This window comes from Parus major, chromosome 2 (assembly GCF_001522545.3).
Source record: "Parus major isolate Abel chromosome 2, Parus_major1.1, whole genome shotgun sequence".
NCBI classification, from domain to species: domain Eukaryota; kingdom Metazoa; phylum Chordata; class Aves; order Passeriformes; family Paridae; genus Parus; species Parus major.
This window is the reverse complement of record NC_031769.1, coordinates 15,412,544-15,440,520: the sequence shown is the minus strand read 5'-3', so window position 1 is coordinate 15,440,520 and position 27,977 is coordinate 15,412,544. Positions and strand designations below refer to the sequence as shown.

The 27,977-nt window shown below is 40.8% G+C and overlaps 1 protein-coding gene across 7 annotated transcripts; it reads right to left on the bottom strand.

Annotated features, from left to right (window-relative positions):
- Positions 1-10: 10 nt before the first annotated feature.
- Positions 11-27,950, bottom strand: LOC107199934 (Sjoegren syndrome nuclear autoantigen 1 homolog). Of its 7 annotated transcripts, none has more exons than XM_033511345.1 (3): positions 27,761-27,946; positions 26,366-26,794; positions 11-8,773 (listed from the first exon to the last, which is right to left on the bottom strand). In XM_033511345.1, exon 2 carries the CDS (start codon positions 26,751-26,753, stop codon positions 26,409-26,411), a length of 345 nt encoding a protein of 114 aa, XP_033367236.1. In that variant the 5' UTR covers positions 26,754-26,794; positions 27,761-27,946; the 3' UTR covers positions 11-8,773; positions 26,366-26,408. The 7 variants fall into 7 exon arrangements, with proteins under 7 accessions (XP_033367236.1, XP_033367234.1, XP_033367235.1 ...); XM_033511343.1 differs by lacking the exon at positions 11-8,773 and adding an exon at positions 13,412-13,854; XM_033511344.1 differs by lacking the exon at positions 11-8,773 and adding an exon at positions 13,412-13,851.
- Between the last annotated feature and the right edge of the window lie 27 nt (positions 27,951-27,977).

Below are 27,977 nucleotides of genomic sequence, written 5' to 3'. Positions count from 1 at the left end.
CCTCTGATTGTTTTTTTTTTTTTTTTCTTTCCGCTTAGTTTCCAAAGAATCAAGGCTTAGATGTCTGTGTCTCCCAATAATTATTTGATTTGTTACCAAGTTTGAATTAAAATTGACTCAGGTCTCAAATATATTTGAATTACTCAGAAGTGAGTTCAATTTTGTGAAAACAGGCACAAAATTGTGAAGAGAAGAAAGAAATCAAAATTGGTGACCTCACACTGAAAAACTACAAGAGCTCAGCTCTTATTAAGTGTCAGGGAGTCCGTTTAGGGGAGAGAGCAATGTCTGTCAGCACCCAAACCATTATAAAAGCTTCCATCAAAATTCTGTATGGATAAAAAATGGGGGAATCACAGTACAGATACTTGGTGTAGAGAGTGTAGTTGTACCATTGCTATTTCTTTGTCCAGTGTGAAAGCAGGGAAGAGCCATTACATTTGACTTGCGCTCTCTTTTCTTTCCACTTTGTGCTGTCCCAATGTCCCCCAAGCTTCATCTCAGAAATTTTATTCCTGTCTTCCAACTAACACAAGAGAAGTTTATGAATTCAGATTTGACTTTTGTGTATTTGCCATCCAAACCAGCATTTCAACTACCCCCTGCCTGCTCTGCCAAATACATGCTGCAAAAAAGCTGTTCTGTGGTCAGCTATTTTAATTTCATATTTGCTATTTTAATTTTTGCTATTTGCTATTTTAATTTGATCGCAGATGTTCCTGCACTCCCCTAAGGCTGGCTGTCTCTTTCACACTTGGCTTTCATTTGCTTTTCCAGCCTGTATCCATATCAGGAAGACATTTGTCTGAATTAGTGGCACACCCATCCTATGACCATAAATTGGCATTCTCACTAGTTCTTAAATTAAAAGTTCTTTGTTTCTCATAAATATTCTAAGCCTGCTTTTATAAGCTTTACATTTTTATAGAAATATAATTCTGGATTGTGATGAATGGCTTTTGGGGTCCTTAGCACATAATGATCCGGCTGTCATAAAACCTGAAAGAAGAGTATTTATAGCAATATTTTGAAGTTAGAAATTACTACTATTAACAATCCCAGATTAGTAAAGAATATGGTTTAATCTGAAGGACCACAGCGTCTTGGCAGTGAATGTCATACAAATGACTCCATTTTAAGCTGCTTTAGCGACCAGAGAATAAACTGCTGAGGTCAGAGAGAGAACTGGTGGTCACTCAGTGCCCACTCTGTTTTTCCTCCTTCTAATTTTGCAAATGATGTGAGAGGAGATCTAGAATGCTGGAGAGGTATGATGAATACATGGATGATTGTGGAAGTGCTGGCCACTCCAGTCACAGATGTCTGTCTTTGGGGAAGGCCAACATTCAAAGCCATATTAAAGGCATCTCAGTGAGTATTTGAATTTACAAGGCATTAAGGGACAGTATGTCCCACCTGTGAAGAAAGAGAAAGAACGCCACTGACCAAGTGGCTGTTTTCAGGTGCAGTCATATTTTTATGGAAGTATGGGGCCAGTCACCCATTTCAAAATTTATTTTTTTAATATGGCTAGTTGAAAGTCCAACTCTTCCATGACTGAAACTGAGCTTGAGCCATGCTTTCTGCAACTCTCAAAACTGTTATTTTAAAAGCTCTGTCAGTGCTCCTGTCAGATCTTGTCAGCTGATCCCTGTCAGCAAAGAAAACTATCCTATCCTATGGCACATGTGTTGGTCATTGACTGCGGGTACAGTGACCACAGGCCCTCTGATCACTCTCTTCCATCCAGCATCTCTTTTGCTACATTCCTGTCTTGCACCGGCTGTGCTATATCACCATCTTTCACTTCTCATTCCAGCCTACTTCCCTTGCCCCATGCTTTCTGTCCAGACACCTCTCCCTCTCCAGCCTGTTCCTTCCTTGGGTGATTATTTCTTCTGGATTTTCCCAAAGCAGCCACAGGGTCCAAAGTAGTAAATGAGAACCTTGCTGAAGGAAACCACCTCAATCAGCTCCACATTAGCACAGAATCACTGAAGGCAGGATCTTTGAAACATCAAGTTATGAAACTCTATCAAGACCAAACTGATCTTGCTAAGGCTCATAATTCATCCAGGGTGAGTTGGATTTCCAGGGTGGCTAAAGCACTCCTGCCAAATTTCATGCTTTTTCTCCAAAGTATGGGACCTTTGGGACTGTCTAAAGATGAGGTTGCCATTCTTTTTAATGCGAGAGAAACTCATACTTGTTGAAGAGCAAAAGCATTTTGGCTGACATTTTTATATACAGTCTGAGACAATTCTTGATACAAGCACACATGCATCACACGTATCCAGCCTTAGGCAGACACCTGCCTTGGAAAATGTGAGCCCTGGTGGCTGAAGACTGACAATGGCATCAGCAATGGAAAATGTGGTGTAATAGCAGGAACTATCAGGCAGCATTTAACAGGTGAGTTTTCCCAATGCCACCCTAAATTATCCCTCCACTGCAAAGCTTTTAAAAGATTTAATGAAGTTATTTGTTCTTTGCAGTAACTTTCCTCTTTAAAACCTTTGGCGTGCTCTTGTTGATATAAAATAACGATTTACGGAAATAGAGGAAGTTGAAATCCCACCCATCCTTTTCTCTCCTGGTTTATTTATTTTCCATGTGAGATTAATGAGTTTCCTGCAACAGGGCTAGATCTGCTCACACATTGTGCAGATAAGTTAATATTTATTTCCTTTTTCCAAAGGTGAGCAGACACCTTTGTGTTCCCTGGTTTTTAGAAGCGGACAGTATGTCAAACAACACTTAAATCAACCATCCTAAATTATAAAATGCAGTTTTACATTGCTGGCTGGAGTTAGACTGGTAAATCAGGGTAAGCTGTACTGCTGGATACTAACATAGAAGCTTATTTTAACTGGCTTAATATTTTTTTACCAGTAGATACTTTGGAAAGAGCACATCTACCTATTTAAGGAATTTTCTTTAGTTTAGTGCCTGTCTGGTGTCAGGGTCCACTGCTGTGTGCAGTGAAGCTCACAGAAGCTGGTTTCCTATGGATTTCTCTCCCACATCCCCTTACCCTCCCAGTTCCTTCCTGCAGCCCAGAGCCATTGCTCCTTTCTACGACATCTCCAGGTGCCTGGGGATCCCCTCCAGCAGACTGGAGGCATCCTGGTGCAGCTACACTCAATGGAGTCCCCTCTCCAGTGGGTGCTGTTCCTTTTGTCCAGCTGGGGAGGCCAGGCATTCATCTCTCCTGGACACAGCTGCCAGGTTTCACTTTTGGACTTTCTCTGTCACATGTCAGGAAGTGGACAAGTGGCAGGAGGAAGGCTGGGGAGATGTGATGGGCAGATGGTGTGAGCTCCCGGGTTGAAAGGAGCTCCTTTTTGCCAGGGTGTTATGTGAAAGAGATGAGAAATACTGTGTGTGACTTGGTTCAAGAGGCAAAGGATATTTGTATTGTTATTTAATTTCTTCTCTCAGGGTCAGCTTCAGTGTGCCATTTACAGCTCCTTCCTCTCTCTCTCAAGTCACTCTTAATAGCCAAGGAGAAAAATAACCATTTTCTTCATGTGTGATTCTAAATTTTCTATTTTAAAAGGTAAGCTGGACAAGTAATATGAAAAAGTTACAGCTGTCTTAGGCCCCTGAGTTTCTAACTCTCTGCTGCTGGAAGTGTGAATTGGGGCAGTGCAGCAGCAGCTGGTGGAGCTGTGCCAGGGTAAATGTGGGGAACTATTCCAACCATGTGTGCAAACTCCACCAGAGATTTACTCACCTTCTGAAACCAAAGAGCTGAAACTTCATTCCAGTTTCATTTATCTGCCAAGGCTGAAGTTCAGTAATTCATATTTTTACATTAATAAATAATGAAACAGCTATACCAGAGCAGGGAAGGCTTTGATTAAGCATTTTATAGCAAGTAAAAGGAAAACATTGAATCTTGTGCTCAGGACCTGGCAGCTACAAGAAGCAGGAATGCCTTGGTTCAAACATGTTTGTATTAAAAAAAAAAAAAAAAAAGGGAAAAAAAGACCTAGGGAGTTTCTTTCCTATGATTTTACAGGCAGTACAATAAGCCTGGCATTTCAATAAAGTGACTGTCACAGATACAGCCTTCATTGTGTTCCCACTGCCACAGATAAAGAATAAGAGAGCCTCTGACTCACAGCATCAGAGGAATCAGCATCAGAGGAATGTCCCTAATCTGACACCCCAGTCTCAGTCAGAATGAATTTTTCAAGACACGTGCTAACTGCAATTGAGAATTTCAGAGCATGTAACAGGCAGGCAGTGTTACTACTGCATTACCTGTAAACCTTGCACTTCAGAATCCAGTGCTTGAAAAGCAGACCTGCTGTTCCGAGCAGCATGAGGACTAAATGTTGCATTAAATACCCTCACAGAGAGCATTCTGCACGGTCCAAGGGTTCCCTGGATCTCAATCCTTCCACTCCACTAGAGGCAGTGGCAGTTCTGGAGCTCACACTTTGCACCCCACTGAAAAAAGGTCCTCTTCCCTCAGTAACAGGCAGGAGGAAATCACAACAGGACAACTCATTTCCCATTTGCTGTTTTTAAAAGAAAATAAAGCATAAATGAGTGCAGAAGTTCAAAGAGAGGACTGTAAAGTCTTTCAGAATTACCCTGAGGCTCCCAGGAAGAATAAGGTTTGACAGGGCTCATAGTTTTATGAAGTCAGGCAGAGACTAAAAAAGATGAAAGTCTGTCGTGCCTTCTTTTCTCTTTTCCATACACATCAGTAGCACATGAATGAGAACGAATGGAGTGGCTCAAGAATATTGCTGCCACCGAGGTACAGGTTGGGAGAGGATTTCTCATTGACAGAAAGTCTTTTTTTGCAAGAAATACACCATCCAAATTCCAGAGATACAACAGTGCTCCATAAAGGAGGTTTTACCTATTTCCACCATAACAAGATGTTTAGAGTTTTCCTCCTTAATTATATTTTTTTTGAGATAAGTTCTCAGGCATTTTATTTTTAAGATTTGAGAGTTGCAAATGAAGATTGATGTGACCTAGAAAATCTATTTGCTCATTTTACATCTGGTCTCAGCCTTTGTTTTTAGTAACCTGAAAATTTTCATTAACTGTTCTTGAAACAGTAACAGTGGGCTGTGAGCAGAGCCCACAAGCAACAGGAGGGGGATGCAGTCTGTGAAAAATGAACTCAGGTCAGGAACTGGTGAACTTTGGTTGCTGAAGACTTTTTATATTCTTATGGGACTAGTCCCCATACGCCTTTTGTCTTGAGATTACACTGCCACCTCAGTGACTACCAGACCTCTTTTGCTTTGGGATTACACTTAGCTAAATGCCTAATTTATGGACTACAGAATGGCTCCATTACATTTCCTCTCCTCCTAGCCACATCACTCTTGGACTTGTACTGACATAGTTTCAGAAAGAGATGGACTTTGTTCCCCTCTCTCCTAATTTTGCAGCCTACTGACTTACAGTCATTGGAACTGTTGACTTAGTTTTTTTTCAGTTGAGAAGGGAATTAAAGTGGTGGCTTATGTCCAGAGCAAGAGCCCCAGCCTCTAGGCTGTTACACAAACCTGCATGGCTTGAAATGAAAGTTGCCACAATTGCTGCTATCTTAGGTGGGAAGGAAGCATGGAGCTGCTCAGTTTGGCAAGGTGGCTGCATCTCTGGACAAGTATGGTAATTAAAGTTTGGATAAAAATGATGCTCAGGTGCCCATAAAGTCAGGCACATAAACAGGCTTTTTGTGACTGGTCTATTGGGCTGAGGCATTACAATTTATCCCGGGGTTTGCTTCAAGCATTTTACAGCTTTTTCTTGGACCTCTCCCACTAAGGTTGTCCTGCCACCCAAGTAGTGAGCCTGAGAGTCCTCTCTGCCACTGCAAACAAGACTGAGTAGTTCAGGCCACGACTGTAACAACTTCCTGCAGTAGCATGCCAGTGCTCAGGACTGGAAGCCTGCTCGGCCATGACCATCTGATGATAGTGGTACTGGTAGCTGCTCTTTCCACATTTCCAACCACCAGATTTGATGACTTGTCAGAAACAGGTGTCAATGTTCATTGTCCCTGGAACAATCTCTAGGAAGAAGGACCAAGAGAGACTTTTTATCCCCGAAAGGACAAAACTGAAGGTACATTATGGGAATAGAAAGTAATTACAAAGATAATAGCTCCACCTTGGTATAGGATTTCTATCCTATTAATCCAAAACTTCCTGAGGTCCTCTAAATGCTGGAGGCTAGGATCTCATGCTTTTGTGTACTTGATCTTTACAGACAAGCAGAAAAAGGAATTTTTCAAATTACAATTTGTGAAGTTTCTTATCCTTTCTAGATCTGTGGCAATATATATCAAGGTTTATGCAAGGAATGTTTTATATTATGGTCAGTAGGCAAAATTATTCCTAAGAATATATGATGAGATTATTGTGGTGTGGAGACTGGCAGGTATATAGCTGTAAAACATTGGCAAGGAAGTGCTAAAGCAGGACTTCAGTGCGAAATATGAAATTGATTTGATATTCCCTGTGAACTTAGATTCCCCTAGCTATGTCCTATACTTACTGTCATGGACTCATATCACAGGAACAAAAAAAGAAAAAATAAAGTTAAGAAGGAAACAGTGGAAGTTGAAAGAATACTATAAATGCTCAGAAGTGACCAGAAAAGAAAAGAAGAAAACCCCTCTTCCTTTCAATTGGTGCTTCTTTAGAGATGCTGCTTTAGAAGTAAAATGCTTTTAACAGAAATTTGATAATTGCCAACATCCCTTGAAGGTCCTTTCCACTAGCTTCAAAGCCAAAAAGTAAATTAAAGACTCATATTTGTCAAGAGCTGATATTTATCTTGAGCTCATTTGACATGATCAGGCTGGAGCTCCATCAAATGCTATTCCAGTGTGGCTACACACAAGCTGTAAGAGCTTTCATAACCAGCTAGGAAACATGGGCAGTCCTGACAAGTCACTGAAGCCAATTTTTGTTGTGTGCAGACCCTGCTTACCTGGAAAGAAGTAGGGCATGACACCATACCTGCCACTGGAAGACACATCCCCTTCTCTCTATCTATCAGTTCCCAAATGGTCACACTCATCATCAAAACATTACTCATCAGAAGTTGGCCACATCCTCAAAACACCAAACTTCTCATTTGTGAAAAAGGAAATGAAATACTGGTGTAATTTACTTTTTTTTTAAAAAAAAAAAAGAAAGCAGAGGCCTACCCAAAGCAGGATCTAGCTGGAGTTTAGCTAGCTTTGATTCCTGTCCTGCTAGATCCTTTCCCAGGTTCCGGTAGTGCTACACATTTTGCTCCGGGTGCAGTGTACAGTTGCAGGCTCTACACATCATTGAACACAATGTGCTGGGCAGCTTTTGCCAACGGGGAGTGTGATTCACATGCTTAGAAGCAGAAAGAAATATTTCCCTCTCCTAACTACTGTAATAGATTTTCCTGATTTAGGCAACAAAGTAAAAATAAGCTCTGCAGATGTTATGAACAAACACTGACCGCTTCCTCTTTGAATTCCCATTGTCATTTTGCCCAAGTGCTGCTTTCTTGCTTCTGGTGGCAATCACACACTTACCTTAACCACTAGGTGAGTATCAGGCAAGAAACCAACCACCTCAAGGGTCACATCTACACCAGCAGTGCTTCAGTTTATTCTGCAGTGGGACACAATGAGATTTGACAGCACAAGAGATGAAGCCTTGGGTCCCGTGGCAGGGAATCCGTGTGCTACAGCTGGGAGGTATGGGAGCTGCCTGGGGTTGAAGCATGCACAGCCCCTTTCCGCTGAGCAGGTCACTCTGTTCAACCTCATACACCACACACCACTGATCAACACATCAGAAGACCCATCCAGTTTTGCAGTAGAGATACAGCAGAGGTGGAAGTTTGTGGCTTAGCTGCAAACATCTGTAAAGGTGTTTCACGTGTGTAAGATACAACTGGACTGGTCAGTGAGAACAGGATGAGGATTAGGACTGCTTGCCAGTTGCCTTGGGAAAAAAGTTTGTGTCTGTGTGTGCTACAGCAGGTCACATGCAATATGAAGGAAGAGCTTTCTGGCAAGTGAACATTAGTTTGCAATTTACAACTCCACAAAGGACAGCAGTGCTCAGTTTTGTGTGAACATCAGTCAAAGAAGCCACAGCACTAAGGGATCAAGGCTGGCACGAGAACATCTTTGAAGCCTCCCTTCACCCTGGAGCTAGGCTGCCTCTAGGAAGAAAGCCTGAACCTACAAAAGGGCTGCTCTGCAAACCCTCAAGAGGCCTTGAGAGCAACCATGTGGAACCATGAACTCACCATCTCAGTAGCCAGAGGACAGACGCAGCAAGTCTAGAACATTCTGTGCAAGTTGGGATATGCATCTGAGTCCAGACAGACTGTTTCTGTGCAGTGGCCCTTCGCCCACAAGCTTCTGTCCTCTGGTGTGATCTCCCAAAGGTACTTGTAGCCAGGTCTGCAGTGTAGGCTCCACCAGTACAGTATTTCTGAACTGGCTCAGTATTCTGTTTACCTTCTGATGATCTACCTCTGTTCTTGCTGACTGGAACCTGTTGTGTTCTTGTAGCCATTTTCACAGCCACTGCTATGGCTGATCATGAAGCTTCCCAGGGGAGGAAGAGGAAGGTGGTGATGGTTTCTGGGACCAGCTCTGGGGACAGCTTGTTCTCTCTCCAATCCATGCAGGCTACTGCACTGCATCTCTGGCTTGTTGTTGATAAGGATTTGAGGGATGCCACACAGCTCCTTGAGGATGTCATTAAAGATGACTCTAAGCTAGCACAGCTGGTCTCTATTTGTTCAGTAGGAAAAATAACAAAAGAAGACAAGATATAACAGGTAGAGGAATCTCAAATGAAAAAAAATCCTGGACCTGGAGAAAAAGACCATCCATTTAGCAAGACAAGATACTGCAGTCAGGCTGTCCGCAGATTTAAAACCTGATTTGAATCCTGCTTTTTCACTGTCATCAGTCAGCAGGAGGAACAAAACAGCCAGGGGCCAAAGCAAGGACCAGATTGTGAAAGGATTTTAGCTGTCTCCACATGCAGGACTTTACAAGTTTCTGTGCAGTAGAAACCAATTTTACTGAGCTGCTGAACACCTTCAGGATTAGGCCATGAGTGATCCTAAAGCCATATGCAGTACTATAAGAACTGAGTTGTAAAAGATTAACATTTACAATGTGTGTTCCCTGATCCCAGAAACAGCAAGGAAAGTGTCAAATCAGGAAGGCCAGAGGAATCCCAGACGGCAAAGGAATCTGCAGGGTGCAGAGGGAAGTTGTGCTGCTCTGCCAAGCAGGAGCAGCTTGCTGCTCTGCCCTCATATGTACCTCAAACTCACCATTTGCTTATTATAAACACTGTTCAGTCAAATGTGTCATTCAGAAGAGAAGAATTTGATCTACTTGCAGTAATGAGTTGTCACTTGAGAGGTGTCGGAATTCCTCCCTGAATTCATGTTTTACCAGTCAATCAGTGACACTTCTGCCACAAGAATATTTCTCTTACTTCTTAACAGAACTTGTCACTGGCAAGTTACATCTTTAAGCCATCTTGTGTGTATTTTAACATTGTAAGTGAAAAAGCAGTCATTTACTTCGCAGTGTTCACTTTGAATGACTTAAGCATCACAATAAAGGATTTACAAAAAACATGTGTTTTATTGCCCACAAAATCGGAATATTTTTCCCCTGGGAGCAGAGGATGATGGACTGAGTGATGCTTTTGACAGCTGTATGTGCTGAATCGCTCTTCAGAGGAGCCAGGTCAATGCATCGACTCTAGAGGGAAGCAAAGCCAAACTGGCTTCCCAGTTAGCATTTTCCCTTGGATCCCTGTGTTTGGGTGGGACGGATGCAGCCCTGCTGCACGCTCTGCCCTTCCATTCCCCCTTTCTGTTTAAAGGTCGCAGGAATTCTGCCCTCCCAGGAGTGTCCTAAATTAAATTTCTCACAGCATGGTAGGGTGAAAATTCCAAAAATGTAGATAGTCCTAAGCACGAGCTCCAACAAAGGCTGTTATGAAATGTTTCACGCTTATTTTCCCAAATCCAGGACCGCCCTCTCCTGGCTGTCCGGGCGAGCTGCCCGGGCCGGCCCAAAGCGCTCAAAGAGCGCCGGGGCATTTCTGCCTACCCGGGATGCACCGAACGCTGAGACCTCCCTGCCGAATCTCCATGGCTCCCCTTACAGACATACTGAGTTTCAGAATTAAATGCCGGTGGAGGCAGAAACACAGCGCGAGTGACAAAATGAATCGTTTAATCTGCCTGCTTGGTAGCAGATAAACGGCAAATCAGATTTTATCTCTTCTTAGTGAAGTGGAAATTATGGGGATGAACAAACTCCTAAAAATAACAGAATAGCTAAAAGCTCTGCTTTCTCTAGAGCAAATGTAGCCCTTTGGGAAAGTGCAACAAATACCATCTGTGTTTCCAAAACTCCAAAGTTAATTTGTTGCAGACATCCCCGTATTTACTGAAAATGGACATATTTTGTGTGGCAGAACAACATCTTGCAGTGATGAAACATAACCCAAATACTCCCATCCAATTAACTCCAAAGGGGGATTTACCTGAAAAAGCTCAATTTGAAAGAACATTTTGTTTAAATCAGCCATCAAACCTATCTGTTGGGGGTTTTAAAGTTAGTTTCATACACATACTGACAGCTGCTCACAGAGGAAGCTGAGAGGGGAAACTGTGAAGGAGTTATGACATTTATGACAGATATCTTCTTCAAATTATCAGACAAGAAGTGTAACTTACAAATTGCTAACACCTTGGTGAGATTTCTTCAGAATGGACAACTCTACAGGCTTTCCTGACAATCTGTTCTTTTCACCATCACTTTCAAGCACTTCTGCAGCTTGTAGTTCATGTTTAGTGTAAGGGAGAATTTAAAAGATATGCTTTTGCATCAAAATGTTTAACTGGAATTAAAATAATTGAGTATAATTTTTGAGACTGGATTTAAAAGAATTCAAAATATAACTTTGAGATTATGTAAATGAGTGTTTGCTTTAAAACAGCATATCTGATGGGAAGCCAAGGGAACCCAGCACAGTACTTCAGCTGACAACAGCTAAGCATCTTTGTTTTAAACTATGGCTGGAATTGGGCCATGAAATACAGAGTACAGATGGAAATGTGGATCTGAATTTCTCCAGTGTTTAGTGTGCAGTTTGGGTCTGTTGCAAAGACAAGTTTGGAGCTAGATTTTAATCTAACTTTTTTGAAGCATAGTGGGTCCCCAAATGTTACCCTGTGAAATTCAAAAAGGGAGGCAGCACATGGAAAGCTGAGGCACCGTGGTGCTGTGATTTTATATTTCACTGCAAAGATTTAATATGTCTGTTTTTATCTCTACTGCTTGGACTCTGAATAACTGAGAGCTCATTCAAGTATCAACTGCTCCTGTGGCAGAAAAAATCCCCTTGAAGAGTTGTTACTTCACTTTTTTCCCCATACAACTGGGTTATGAGAATGCAGAAAATGTAGAGTCATTTGGGCAAGCAATGATGCAAACACAAAGAAGCAAGCCCTGCAAGGCAGTGCCGTGGCAGAAGGGATGACAAAGCCGGGCACTGTCACTGCTGAGACGGGTTCAGTGCAGAAAAATGTTTCTGGAATGCATATATGAGTCCTTGTCCCTGGCTCTTTGTGAGCTTAAATCAATACTGCTGCAGCAAAGACTCCCAATAAGCTGAAACAAAATAAAACATGCATTCATGGGAGCATTGCCATTCAAGTGCACACATTTCCCAGTTAAAATGAAGGTCAGACATAAATTACATCTCTGATTCCCTCAGGATTTCTCTTTCTTGCTCTGTTTTGGCAGTTTAAGACCCCTTTGATATTTGAGCAAGGCCTTTCCCTTTGCACATCTGATCTTGATTATGGTTTATGGCAATGGTAATTCGTTACCTCCCCAAGGCAGCAGTTCTGAGAAGGAAAGAGAGTACAGTAGGATTGTTTAGGAGGCACACTGTACACTGTTCTAACCATTTCTCCATTTTATAGCTGTGTCTCTTCCCCACAGATTGCCCTTGCACACAGCAACACCATGAGCTCCTCCCATGGGAATGCTCCACATCCATCAGAGAAATCACTGTATCTGGAGGCACAAAAAATCAGGTTGCATACCTACCAATCAAAACAGTGACCTCTGAGCAATAAAGTTGTGGTTTGATACATTTTTAGATGGTGTTTTGTGGTGAACACAGACTAATGAGGTATCAACAAGCACCAAAGTTCTTCTTCCAGCTGTAAAGGTCTCAGGGGTTGCCCTTCCCGCCTCTCTTGTTTTACAAAATGAAGAGGAATGTTCTTGCTTAGTTTTTGGAATGCAAGTCTATGAAAGAGGGGTATACTTCTTCATGGATCAACTTTGTGGCAGCCAAAAATACACTGAGGCTTTGCATGAGGGAATGGGATGAATGAAACTGGAGTTTGCACTGCTGTTCTGTGTATGCAAAATACAGAGGCAAATGCTCCAGTTTGAAAGAGTATTGAGAGCATTTGAGACGACATGAAGGTAGCAGAACATGTTGGATGCTTATGTACTTTTTCCTGTGGGTGATATGAAGCATTTTGAGGTGATTACAATTGCAGTAAGATTTTTCATGTCAGTTTTTAACATACACTTCATTCTTTTATTGTTTTCACTTCTCTGGCTTGGTACTACTGGCAGTTCCCTGGGTTCATTGAGGATTTTCAGAGTTTGCAATGTGAGAGGCCATTGTATGTGCCTTTAGCACCATCAAAATGCTCCTGGATAAAATACACTCTTACAGACTTGGGGGATGATTACAAAATTACTTAATTGCCCTTCAGGCACTATAAATACCACCCTGTTAGTAAAGGCAAGTGATAGGCACATTTCTTTCATAAAGGTGACTGCAAATATTGCACTGGGAAGTGCAGGCAGCTGGCAAGTTTTGCAAGCTTGGTCCTGGTGCCTGGCAGAAACATAACAGGCAGAATTGTTAACGATATTTTATTTTTTGTTTGCTCATGTAATAAATTTTTAAAAGCTTAAATGTGCTTTTAAATAGGCACATGTACATTTTAAATGGGATTTCTGAAGTGCAGCAGGACTTCCCAGGGACACATTGTATCTTGCCATGAAGATACCAAGGAAATGTGATGAACAACAGATATTCAGAACTTTTTCCCTGGAAGAAGGAAATTTCCTAACTCATCATACATAAGCCTTTCTTAGAAGTAATGCAAAACTTCCACAGAGCAGGAGAGGAACAAAGCTCTACCAGCTCTTGCTGTTCCAGTGACACGGCAAACTGACTTGAGGAGTCCTTTAGAAGCCAAAACACACTAGTTAACACTAAGGAAAGGTCCCTCTCCTCTAATTACTTTAATTAGGCTTCTAATATTAACTTGGAACATACAACTTGTGAAGAATATCACATGAAGGAAGAAAGTGTTTATTGCATGTGTTTGTCCATTTTCACTGATAGTAAAGGTCGAAGAGATGGGGGCCCTCCATTCCGAGCTGGCAGGGAGGCCCCACACCGCACTGCCAGCAGCTGGGTGGGTGCCCAGCCTCCCGTGGGGAACACTGTATTAGGAAAGCTCTCCTTCACTGTGCCACTCTCTCATAAATCAGCCTAATTACTTTAATGAGGAGAGCTGCATCCCTCTGCTGCAAGCCCTGCTGGTTTACAGAGAGGGGGAAGTAAATAAAAAGGAACAATGTTGGCTGCTGCTGCAGGAGGGACACAGGGAGGGAGAACAATAGTTTTGAGTCTCCTCCCTGCCACCACTCCGTTAGGAAAGGAGATGGCTTTGTGCACACCCCTGGAGTTATTCCAGATCAGCACTGAAATCAGACGCGGGGCTTGGCAGCATCTGCTGAAGGAAAAAGCACAGAGAACAGAGGATAGAGCTATGTTATTTTGCAGGCTCTGAGAGAACGTTGCCACGGAAAGAAAAAAGATGGGATACAAGGCTTTCAACATCTGTCTGAGCAACCAACACACTGTAAATACTGACCTGAGCTCTAGTAACAGGATCAAGTCTTTACGCCTTTGGATTTTTTTTAGAATAAAGGCAGATTTTACTTTTTGTCTCTTAAAAATGCGTGCTTTTGCTATTCTTGCTTTGTATATAAGCACTTTTTTTTTCAATTGCAGAAATTAGAAACTTGTTTTTGAGTAATGAAATCTTAGATTATTTACTACATGAATCTCGGAGCTGAGGGTTTAAGCAAACCACAAAGATCTCCATGAAAATAGGAGAGCCAAAATTATGTGCAGCCCTACTCATTGTTGTCTATATTTCTGTCTGTCATGTTTCCTCTATTGTCTCCTCTTTATGATGACTGAAACAAATCATTCAGGTCTAGATTGAATATTATGACACCCACAAAGCCTCCTTGCTATTGTTTGGGTCAAATTAAAAGCATTTACCAAAAATAATTGTGGAATGGCATAAAAATTCATGTTTATTTTGCAAAGGTTTCAATTATTTCTATTGTGATAAATTTTCCATGTTAGATACAAAATGTATATGTTTTAACAAAAAAAAATATTAAAATTATACAATTTGGGCAGTTTTTCTGATGCTCTCCTCTTGGAAAAATTCCTCTGGATGTTGTCAGTTGCTTATTCTCTCTTGATCAGAGTTCGTTTTATTAAAATATCTTCATCCTGCCCTTTATACAGCATACTTACTTCTATCTTTAGCTTCAGTCTGATAAATTGTTCCATTCCTAAATCACACCCTCAGTCTTCAGCTAGATGTTGTGATCATAGTTTTGGCCTTTCAGACTCCAAAGCAAGCTCTGCAAGTACTACAAACCCCTTCTGTTCAGTCATCTTCCCATTTACCTTTCCTGCATTCACCTGCAGTAAATAAATACATTGTGATGAAAGGAGATCCCTTGGAGCCTTTTTCAGCTCTGAAATTGCTTGTTCCTCTAAGATTCCTGATTCTGGGAAGCATCAAGTCAGGTTGATACTTCTTCTGGCAGAAGACAGGCCATGTATTGATGCTGCATGCTCTCCCTCCCTGGAGTCAGCAGTCCCTCCTTCCCCTGCCATCCCACAGGGCTTCCAGCTTTTGCTGGCCTGGAAGCTCCAGAATTCTGTCTCCAAACCACACCTTGTCCCCTGACACCACAGATCACACTGAGGCTGGACTAGAAGGGGCTTCCTTAGCAGTTCTGAGTAATGGCTGTGGAAAGCCGGGTGTAGCTGCTAAAGATACTAAGAGAGGAATTTAAGTACACTTTACAGAAAGCCAGTTATGTCCTACAGCCACAGATTATGGGTGCCTTTCTTAGAGCCGTCACTATATCTGACTTTACTGAAGTGTAACACAGTGTGAAATTTTTAACAACGGGACTTTGACCGTGACCAGCTTCAGGCACTGAAAAAGACACACACATCAGGCTAAGCATGAAGTGTGAGACTGTTGTTAAATCATGAAAAATATTTAGAATTATTATATTGGCATTTCTGAGCCTTTCTACTTGCTTTTGCACTTTCAGCCTTTTCTTTACAAGAAACAGAAATGTAACTTCAGAGGGTAGGGGGAAGAAAGACAAAGAAAATGCCCTGTTTTCAGGAGATAGGCCTTTGAGAAATGCATGCAGAATCCTGAATCTTAAAAAGCAGAGCAACAGCAAGCAGAGCACAAGACTCACTAATTTTTAGTGAGTCTTGTGGCATAAAATCCTTTGGCACCTATTAAATACTAATTAATATCTCAAAAGTCATTCCAGAATTTTAAAATCTTTTTTGTTACCTTCTTTGCTTTTATATAGGCCACAGCACAAGGATCCAAAGTTTACATTTTGAAATCAAATAACGCTGCACAACTACTTTAGTTAATTTAAGGGGATTTGTGCTCCTGCTAATGAGATTTTTTTAACTTCAAGTTACATCATAGCTTCCCAATGTAAGAATCCCAGTGTAGTAGATATATAGCATCAAGTATCTCAGGCACCTACTATTTATTTAAAAGACACTTGTGGCACTTAGGGACATGGTTTAGTGGTGGGCTTGGCAGTTCTGGGTTAATGGTTCTTAATGGGAAGTTCTTTCCAATGTAAATGGTTCTATAGTTTTTGATACCTCTTTGAAACTTTTGGCTGTGCTCTCTCACCACACAAGCAGATGCACAAGTTACTTTACACAAAGGCAAGTTCCATGTAAGGCAATATGCAAGTTTTAATTTAAATTTGCAAAGTCAAGTTATACTTCCCGATGTTTGGCTGCTTCTGAATTTGCCAACACCTCAAACTATAAAATACTTATCAGCTACTGCAAGTTCAAAGTCATCTTAATGTCTGAGAACCAAGCCCCACTCCAGCTACACGTGTGGTAACATATGTTGTAATACATGGCATAGTAAGCAATGGAAAAAAACTTTTAATTAAGAGTTACAGGTAAATTTAATACCTATCTAAGTAACAACATACTTATATAAGTAATATATAATATGTCTATATACTGTACATAAAATATAAGTAACAATGTATACTGCTTTATTAAGCTTATCTAAACTAAGAAAAGGAACATTAGACTGAACAGATCTGAGACCAAAAATCCATGTTTTGGACAGGCAATACTTGCATCCAAGAAACTGCACATAGGAGCGAAGTAGTGTAAGTATAAAAAGTCTGCAATGACAAGCAAACACAACATTTTGTTGTTTCCCTTTTCCTTGCAATGGCTGCTTGCTTTTAGAATTTGAATTATGAAAATTTTTTGAAGAAAAAAGTAAATAAAGCTCCCATGGAGCGGCTTTAACTGTCTCCTATATGGAACTAGCTTTTCTTGAAGCAAATTATCCCATTTATTATTATTCAAAAGAAAATTCTTGTCTTACTTAGCCCAGTAATGATGTAGGAGGGAGCAAGTTAAAAGAAAGAAAAGCCCTCTCACTTGCTACTCTTGGAGGCAACCCCATTTGATTCAGACCACGGCCAGCAGTTTTGTCCTTTTGTGCTTTTCCTTGACTTTGATGGAGGCCAATACAAGATACTGCCCTACCCCAGGTTTTTTCACTGCGTTATCAGAAGTTTGCTCTTTCTTTGTCAGAAATGAAATGATGCGTTCTAGTAAAACAACATCTGATCTGGAGGAGCCACTCGGTCACCAAGACTTTGATATCAGTAAATAAAAATGGAAACCTTTATGCAAACCAGCAGGACTTTAGCCAGAGTGAAAATAACTGAGTTACTGTCCTTGTTCAAAAACTATTTGCGTTCACGCATCCCAGACAGCGGAAAATCCAATTGTTCCCTAAAACATTGTAAAAATCTGTGCAGACACTGTTGGTACCCAGAGACTTCACAGCATGCAGACTTTTAATTGCCTCTCCTTCCCCTCTGCACAAAAAGGCATCTGCAATGTTTATCTCTAGCACATCTTAGTTTGGAATAGATTAGGCTGTAAAATAGAGTAGGACTGCAAAGAAAATTGCTGAATACATGCAATGCCTTGAAGTAAGTTTTTCTGAGTAGCATCACTGTGACATACTCCACTCTGTCTTAGCATGTATTTATTAATCTGCAATACGGGTCACACTCAGAGCTTTGAAGAAGACACAGGTGACCTATAACAGCTTCCTCAATGAGATCATTATCTGCAAGATTCAGCACTCTATTCCTTTTCCTAATTTTTTCTCAAACACACAGCAAACATTTCTGGAACAAACATCACTCTGAAACACATCCAGAAACAAACACAGCCTTAATACTAATTAAATTACAGCATCTCATACAGACCTTTTTCTGCAGAAAATTGTATTATTTATCCTTGATGACAGACAAAATAAACTTCTGTTCTTTAATCTCCATAGCATATCAGGAAAATTCCCATCCATCCATTGCTTTGACCTACACCATTTTTTTGAATGAAATTTTTTTTAAGTTAATGAAACTCAGATCAGGTGATTGTTATTTCTCTGGAATATAATATTATCACCCCATCCAACCATAACTTTAGGGAAACTATCAAATTGAATGTAATCTCTTTATCTTGCAATTTTTCCAAGTGTGTCAGATCATGTCTGGACAGTATGAAGATGCTGAAAGCATCTCTGATCCACCACATGTCAGAAGAGAAGCATGTTTCTGGTCAGCAGCTTGGGATAACTAAAAACATGTTAAGCAAGGAGCTGGGAAATAGAGGCAACAAAAGCTGTTGCAGGAGAAAGATGAGGATGGTGCTACAAATGATGGCTTATGTGGAAACAAGACTGTGAAGACTACTGAAAAAACAGCATACACAATCTCATGCAAGTTGTTAATGTCCAACTGGTTTAAAATGTATTTTCTAATGGCAGATAATACTGAAGTATTAGCTTTCTACCAAGAACTCTCTATACTTATGAAAATGCTGAGTATACTTATATATACATTTTAATGTATGAGCATGTATATATATATATGTATATATGAATATACGAATACTGCTGTCAGGTGCCATCTGTCCTAGGTTAAAGTAGTTCTTAATCCAAATTCATACATTCTTTTCACTATAGAGGAGCCCCATCCATCCAGATACCTAAGAGTTCTTCACTGCCATGCTACTTCCATCCATTAACCCAAAACAAGCTGTGGTGGAATATGGCTGCCTCACAACCTGCTGCTGTGAATGTGCTTTGTATGCTATTACAGATGAACTAGAATTCAGACCTCCCACTACTTTTAAGCATCAAGGAACCTCCATGCCTAAAAAACCTGGTGGTCTTACATGGACTAGGATAAGTAATAAGCAACCTGATAAAACAATAGGATCTATAAAGGCATGGTATCTGAAAAAGGTTAGGTTTTTAAAGGTAATTAATTAGCAACTAGCATTAAAAGTTCTTTCTGTTCCTGTGCCCCACCTCCTACAGTCAGGTCCCAAAGGACTGGCTTGGAAAGAGCAGGCCTGGGAAGTGAGAGCAGCTGCTCAGGAGTTGGGATACCTTGTCATGCAGGGTCTATCTATGGAGAAAGGAGTAACACATTTAAACATCATCATCATGCTGCATGCAATGTGGAGGAAGCAAAGCAAAGAAGTGTGCCTCTATCTATCCCTTCCCCCAACACACAGGTTGAGAATGCATAATCCTGTCTGTTTATGTCAAAACACCAAACAAGACATGAATCTCTGGGAACCAGTCCAAGTCAGAGCATTCAACTGAAGCTGAAAAAGCAAAGCCGCCATTCCCAGATATGTCCCTTATTTGGGGCAGATTACTGCTGAGTGTTACTGTCAATCAAGGGGATAAAGAAATTAACAGTCTCTGTAAGGTACTATGTGATCAGTTCATTGGAAGCACTTGTTTATATATCCTATATAAATATATATTTATATATGCATCATTTTTAAACACTTTTAAAAACAAAACCAGCATGGCATAAAACCAAATCTTGTTTCAGTTAAATTGTTGTACAGGTAGTTTCCTTGTGACATTCTCAAAGAAAACATTCTACATGCACACCATGAATGTGTATGGCAAAGTGCCATGGGAGGCCTCAGTGGAATACTTCATTAAAAAACAAACAAACAGAAAACCGAAAGCACATTCCAAACTGAGCAAGCAATACTTCGTGCAAATAATTTAAACTAAGAGGAGCCACAAAGTTTACAACTTGACTGAAGGATTAAGACTGCATTTGACTTGTACTACACAGTGAATATCAACAACTTAAAGGCTTGTGGGCTTCAGTAGAACTTGGGCATCCGTATTTTTGCTCACAGGTACTTGAACTTGAACAACCCGAATCTAAAGCAAGAACACTTTAGGCTTCAGAGAAAAACCACTAAACAGTACAGGATTTTAAATAAATATCCTTCTTATGGGGTTATAATTCCCTGAGTTTAAAGAACAGGAAGGGGTCACACTTTTCTAACAAGTCAAGTGACTCCAGAGTGTATCAGATTTCCTAAGTGTGTGCACAGGACCAACTGCTTCTTGGCAGGGTAAACCAACCCTCACTGAGCCCAGTTCTGCAGCAGCTATGCTGCTTCCAGCTGCACCTGAGAGCCTGTGTTTAAAGATAACCTGGCTGCAATCAGGTATCACATTCCTTGTGACTGACAGCATGGACTGGGTTTTCCTTTTTTCAGCTTGCTTCAGTGACCCTTACAACAGAGAATTATGACCATTCTAAAAAGTTCATTTGAATTGTCTCACATCACTTTACCATAGACAAGGATAACAAGGATGCTTCTTTCTCTCTTTCCAGATGGTGGTCTCTACTAAAAAGGCAGCTCATCTTTCGCCCCACATTCCCTGCAACGCAGTATCCATTCCACTCATGCTAGCAACAATACTTAAGGAAGAATCAGTATTCTACAGCAAAGAGCATCTTGGGTTCGTGAGTTACAGCAATTAATCTCACAACAAGGCAGTGAGCAGCACAAAAGTCTAGCAGGATTTCTATTACTGAACAACTGCAAAACCATATAAGAATTACTGCCAATTTTTTGTTTTAAACACCTGACAGTGTATGATTCAGCCCTGAATACTAACTATATTAAAAAAAAACTTCAAAAAACAAACTCTCTCATGCTGATATTCAACTTAAAGTGCTCTTTCTGTGCAAGGAAGAAGATTTTTAAAAAGTGTAAGCTTGCAGAATATGAAGAGGAATTTGTGTCAGGAATTGACAGACATGCCTGATCAGAATCAGTATCCAAGTTGTATCAACTTGTTAATAATCATACAACAACAACAAATAGTACTTTAAAAGCCTTTAGGAAATATGATACTTTTTACTACAGTCAACTAAATCAATTATATAGTTAAAAAAAAAAAAGTAAATTACAAATCTGTCATAGACTATGATGTAAATAATTTCCTAGAAGCGCTCCCATATGTCCCATATCAATGGAAAACCTCAAGCCAATTATGGGAGCTCTGACTGAAGCAAGAGAACCTACACATATGAAGCTCAAAAAATAACACCTGTGAAGATTTAACTTTAAAATGGTCTGTGACCAGTCTATTAGGTTTTGTAATTTCAAACATATTTCCAAGTAGGTGTTAAAAATTGTTCAGCCTCTCTGTTTCATAATCTCTAACACTCCTGTGGTCTTGATTTAGGCTGACTAGAGAGCTGCATGTCTACTTCACACAAGATACTAAACAAGAATACCCAACAGTGTTCTAAATCCTTCAGGACCAAGTACATGCACTCTCTACACGACTGCTACTAAGGCTGAGAGGAGAAGCCACCTCATGAAACTTCACAGGCCCTGATCACAGTGAGGTGTGGGAGAAACAAGCTCCCATCAAAGTCAGTGGAATCATAATCAATCCCAACTCCATAGCATGATTGCCAGGACTTTTTTCAAATTACTTTTTCTGAACATGATCTCTGTCTGTATGTGCTTGTTTTCCTCTAATATGGATGAATCCTAGATGAGAATGAATTCCAAAAGTAACGTTTTCCCATTTGTGACATTCAGATAAGGCATACTTACACATATTATCAGCTTTGCATCGGGTCACAAACAATAGGTATGCAATAATCAAAAAGCATGTATTTTACACTGTTAATTTTCCATGGTGCTGCTAAATAAAATACCGAAGTTTGTACTACTTGTAATTACTGCAGCATATCCATAGTCTTGCACAAATAGACAAAAACCCCTGCAAATTGTTCCACCTCACAAGATCTCGGTGAAACTACTTTTGAAACCACTACAAAATGAAAGTGTTCTACTAGCCCCAATTCTACTAACACACTATTTTTGTAAATACAGACTACAACACTGAACTACTGTTCCCACAAACTCCACAAGATAGAGCTATGAATGACCATATAGCTCCCTGTTCTGCAACCTTGAACCTCTCCATGTTTTATCAACACCTAATGTGCAAGTAGCTGGGTTTTACAGCTTGAACCAAAACTTACAGCTTAGTGAAACAAACTTCATCTGAAACCAACTGAGGCAGACAACCATCAATGATTACTCTGGGACATCTACTAATAGACATAGTTAAGGGACAGAGAACAAAAAACCTATCCCAAGTTTAAAAAAGGCATAGAACAGACATCCAAGAAGTGGCCATGGTGCCTAACTCCTCCCCAGTAAAACAAGAGACATTGATAAAGCAACTGGTTCACAAATTAAATCAAAGGCTAGTCTGTCCTTCACCCAAAAGAGAAGAAAGACAATATTTACATCTATATTTAAACATACGCATACATTAAAGCTAAAAGAGAACTCTGATTTTAGGAAAACTTGCCTATTCATCTGTAAAGAAAATGACAAACACACACACAAATAAATCAACACTGAACTATTTATTAATAATTCTTTGCTCATTCCTGAAAAGGAAGAAATTTTAAAAACTGAAATAAATTATAAAAAACAACTGTTTTGTCTACTTCTTGCATAAAACCCCAAGAATCTAGGGTCTACTCAAAGTTAAGGCAACTGCCACAAGCTACACCTTATCACTCAAATCACTCCTAAGAAGCAAAATCATCTAAGGAGCAGTAGATATTGGTCTTCTGCACAAGAGTCATCTGTCTGAGGAATTAACTGTAGACATTTGATCCTTTGGCTAACAAACTTCTGAATGTTCTTGTTATAGAATTACCAGTACCTTGCTCCAGTTTAGCTCAATCCACTTAATCAATTTGGAGTGGAACACACTTGTACCCCAAGACTTAGATGGGAACTGATTCTCAAAAACAACAATCCAAGATCCAGCCACCTGGGCTTAGACTAAAAGCTAGCTTCATTGTTTGAACGGACAATTCATTGACATTCAAATAGGTATGGACATTCAAATAGGTATTTGAAGATGCCTAGTCTTCTGCCTGGTCTGAAGAATTCCTAGTCCAAGGAAACAAATCTCTTGCATTCACCAACAGCCAAACACCTGCCAATCCTCTGCCTAAACTCTCAGAGGTCAATCTGACATACACAGTACGTCAAGTACACACAGAATTTGAGGTTCTTTATAAAACCCAAGCAGTTCACTGAGGTCTGTTCATAGGAGAGCAATGAGGACAGGAAATAACAGCACTGCACCCTGTGTGAGCCTGCAGCATGCTTACCTAACAGGAAGAAATAAAAGACAGAAAAACAAAACACAGGTTGCCTCTTTTGCTGACTATCAGTGGGCTTAAAGGAAGGGGGGAAAAGTCCAGAGTTCAGATGAAGCTCAGATGATTTTTAAAATTTGATTTATTGGGTAGCAAGAACTGTAGGCAGTAGCTCAGTACAGGTAGACTTAGAGCAGACAGAAATAAGGAGAAACTCCACCTCCCTATCATACCACCTCATGCCCCAGTCTTCCCGAACCATCCATACCTTCTCTTTATTTCCTACCCTTATATTAGGGCGAGCCCCGAGTCCAGTCCCATTTCTGTAAGGTGATTAACAGAAACTTTATGTGGGAGGTACCTGAACTGCAGGGTAAGCACCTCTGAAAAGAGACAGTAATGGGGTGTGAATGGCTGCTGGCATAAACACTTCACCCAGTGGTTCCTACACTCACTTCCACACCGAAAATTACTTCTAATTCAACATACCACCCACAAAGCAGTTTCTTTGATAACTGCCAAATTCTCTTCAGTTTACTTGCAAGGAGTCAACAGTCAAGTGTTTCGAAAAAACTGTTGATCGCTAGTGTTTTAAGTGCTAGGCACTTTTTCAAGAAGCATTGCTATAAAAGCAGGGAATCATCAGATCTCTTCCAGTTATGTTCTGTTATTTGGAAATCAGGCAAAGGTGCCTTTACATAAATTCAGGACTTTAAACCAATGCTCTAGATGCATTTCACTAAATCTCTGAATCAGGGACAGGTAGGAGTTTCAAAAACTGTGTCTTCTCACACACTAAATAAGATACAGAACACATAACACAGCAGTTTTGATTAGGAACCCAACTTTTGTCAGTAAGGCTCCTAAACTGTAAGCACTCTGGGTCAAACCCAGAGAGTTGTAAAAATTCAATATAAAAATTAAGTTAGGAATAAGTAGATACTTTAAACTTATGACCTGCCTTATTCCAGGTAGTCTTTTTGTTTCAGGCTATTCCTGCAGAGCTGCTCCCATCTGCATATTATCATATCTCTTCCAGCAATCCTTTGGACCAACTCAGTCTGCATGTTTTCTGAACAAAGTGAAGTTGTTTAACAAAAGCTATTCATGTCAAGATTTATAGTGTCTGAAAAAGCAGTGAAAAAGGTTACCACTTCAATAAAAGGGTTGATCTGGGTCAATACAATACAGAATATAATGCTAAACACTCTTTTTGAGTAGCAACTCTACAGGTGCACAATGACTGCCACATTTAGGAGTTATTCTAAAAACAGGCAAGCCCTAGAGATATATTATTTCTCTCTCCTTTTAAATGTGAATTTAAATGGAAATTTTAGACTGGGGTCACTGAATGAAATTCTAGCAACATTTCAACTTTTTATTTGAATGTTGGGAGGCCCCAGTATGTGCAAAAGTACTAGACAACAGTTACATTTTTCCCTTAGTTTTGTAAAAAAAAAAATTGAAAAACTGCATCTCCAGTTACTTAGTTACCTACAACTAGACATAATAATGGCTGTGAAGTAGATTTATTTAAAGACTTTTAAGGCTTCTCTTAAAGCTTCTTTAGTTTTATCAGCTTCAGTAGAACAGGCATTGTTTAAGATTACTCTAAGGCAAACAAACCTGTAATTATTGTGTGAGACCAATACTAGAAATTAACTGTACAGTTCTCTGTAAGTGAGCTTTCTGTGATATAAATTGTTTTTCACAATTTCGACTTCCAGTGCAGCAGTTTACATTTGCAACTCGAAAGTTCTTGCTCTCTTTTCCTGAGTCTTCCTATTTTGCTGTAAATCAGTTACTGCTACCATTCTAAGGGCAGACAGAATGCCATGAAATGTCCAAATAAATCACTTTTTTGCTACTAAAAATTCACTTCAACATAAACAAGGTGGTCCTGAGTGCTGCAGTACTTCAACAGCAATACCCCTGAGATGATGTAATTTTATCACCTCTGCATTACCCACTGGGAATTCCCCAGAGGAAAGCCCCTGGAAGTGCATACAAGTAAACTTCGATTAGCTCATTCACACTCATCCTGATATAGCCTGGTAACCAGAAGAACACAAAATTTACTCCCTGTTATTGATGAAGAGCTATTACCAAAACTATTCACATCTCCATTCCCTCTGTATGAGCACCTGAGAGACACACCACTATCAAGTAAGGAGATTTCAATTACACTTCTTTCCTTTTAATTAATTGGTATTGAATGAAGATTTTACTACAAGACACAGCTTAAAAAGTTACTGTTGTAACATGCATAAGTGGGACAAAATGCACGTGTACATACACACACGCTGCTGAGATTTCTGCTGAACAAAGAAGTTCAGCAGAAACAGAAAACAGCAGTACATTGAAATTTATGCCATGCTGTTATGTCTAAACTGATCTCTAAACTAAGTTCTTTTAATGTCCTCTGTAAGAATGGCTGATAATTGCAACCCACTTCTCAATTTTCTTCTTTCACCTTTCATTTGTACATCTTTCATATAATTTCAGGATGTTCATTATTCTCCACAATCTTATAACAATTATTTAATAGATCAGTATAGAGCTAAAAGGCACTAAAAAGGCTTCCAGAAATTCTATTATTGGCTTTTAGCCAGAATTATCTTCTTACCTCTGTATTTTTAACTGAACCCCACTGGTTTTTCAGGACTTCTAGTCGCTACTGACACGTTTTTCTTACCCCCAAGTGAATTACTTGTCCAAGTGTTCATGGTGTAGCTGTCTGTGCACGTGCATCAAACCTGACCTTCACTGCAGCACATCTCCTTTCTAAGAAATGCTTTGAAGAATAGCTTCAGAATATGCATGAACCACATACAGTGTTTAATTTTAAGCCACCATGCCCTGCATTACTCCAGAGTTCTCACATTATCCCTCTACTATTCAAGTAGGTGATTATTGTAAACAGGGCTGTCTTTGTGCATGCATCAGACAGAACTCCAAGCTCCTAGAGGAAGCTAAACATCTAATTTCTACTTGGTCCCAACAGCAAAGCCTAAGCATTTGTAAAGTGAAATGAAGTAGTAGCTGATTGACTTGCATCCAATTAGTTTTCAAAGAATAATTTACCATGACCCATCTGAAGTCACGCAGTGAAACACGCCTTTTTTCTAAGCCTTGAAGCATCATGTCAAAACTGACAGTCTCCTATCTGCCTCAACTACCTATTCGCTAATTTTTGTAGTGTTCAATTAAATAGATTTTTTAAAACAAAACAGCAACTTTATTTCATCTATTTTCTAGTGCATTTGAAAAATAATAAAACATACAGAAACACTGGAAGAAAATCTCTCTCTGCTTATACTGTGGCTATAAGGTTCCGTGGCTGACCACGTTTCTCACCTAGTGAAATTTTAGCACTGCAGAGTCCAAACATTTGACTGTTTCACGTTACATTGGTTTTCAGATCTGGTGAATGCTTTAAGGTCCCCACTTCCTTCTTCAGGACATTAAGTAAGGTTCTAGAGCTATCCAAAATCTTCATGTAAGCAGCTTCAGTTTCAGCAAGTATTTTATCAAGCTCATTCCGTGAAGCCACCTTTTGGGCCAGGCTTTCACATACACACTCCAGCTGTTCACTGAGGACTTGGATTTCATGCTGGAGTTTATGCTTTTCCTCTTCTGCTTGCTGTATTTGTTTGTTCAGTTCTTCTTTTTGCATACATAAATCTTCAATGCATTTCACTAGTTCATTATTGTAACCCTGAAGAACAGCTCCCTGCTGAGTCATCCTGCACTCACTCCCTGAAGTCCCCTTTCAGCACCGGCCTTCTGCACTCCAATTAAAGGAAAACAAACAAAGAAACAGAAAAAAATCTGTAAGAGTGTCGCCATGAATAATGCCTCACTAGCACAGATGGAGCCACGGGGCAAGGTTCTCTGTTTAAGATTAACAAGCCCACTCTGAGATGTGCCACATCCCTTCCCTTTTCAGGAGGGAGAGAGGACAAAATTTGGCATATGTTCTTAAACCTTTACTGAAAACTGCTGGCTCCTATGCCACTGTCACAGCAATGGTATCAAAGTATTTATTATATGTTTTATAGTACCTTTATAGAATCTTGTATATAGGATGCTTTGTACCTCAAACTTCGAGGGCCTGGTCAGAAATAAACAAAAAATTACAGAATCACAGAATGGTTAGGGTTGGAAGGGACTTATGGAGATCATCCAGTCCAACCCCCTGGCAAAGACAGAGTCACCTGGAGCATCCAAGTGGGTTTTGAACGTCTCCGCAGAGGGAGAATCCACGCCATTCCCGGCCAGCCTATTTCAGTGCTCTTCCACCCTCAATTCGAGGAAGTTCTTCCTCATGCTGAGGTGAAACTTCTTGTGTTTTAGTTTACGGCCATCACTCCTTGTCCTGTCACCGGGCACCACCCTGAGGGGCTCAGGAGGCACTGACAACAGCAGGGAATCTTCCCGACAGTGAGCGCCCCGAGCTCCCCGAACACTGGGGCGACCCGGAACGCGTGTGCACGGCCACGACGAGCCCCTCGCCCGCCGCTCACACCCCCCAGAGACACACCGGGGATAAGGCCCGACCCGCGCGGCCGCCGTTCCAGGGACATTTTAACACCCTCCTCGCCGCCGAGCGCGGCCCCGCGGAACACGCGCCGCGCACAAAATGGCTCCTGCCTGTACATCGAATGCCCGGGCGGAAGGGGAGGAGGGGGTAGGTAAGAGGAGACATTCCCATTCCTATCTCCCCCCCGCAATTCCCCTTGTTGCCCCCACCTGCCTGGCAGGATCGCGATTCCTCCCCACCGGGAGAGCGGCTCTGCCACCGAGGCCGCGCTGCCCTCGGCTAACCGCCCGCCAACGGCCGCGCTAGCCCGTGAGGGGTTACGGAAACACCCGAACGGTTCCGAACGCGGCGCCGCCCTGACGGCCGCGCGGAACGTCTCTCCGGAAAAGTGCGATGTTTTCCGAAGACAGGTAGTGCTCGGGAGAG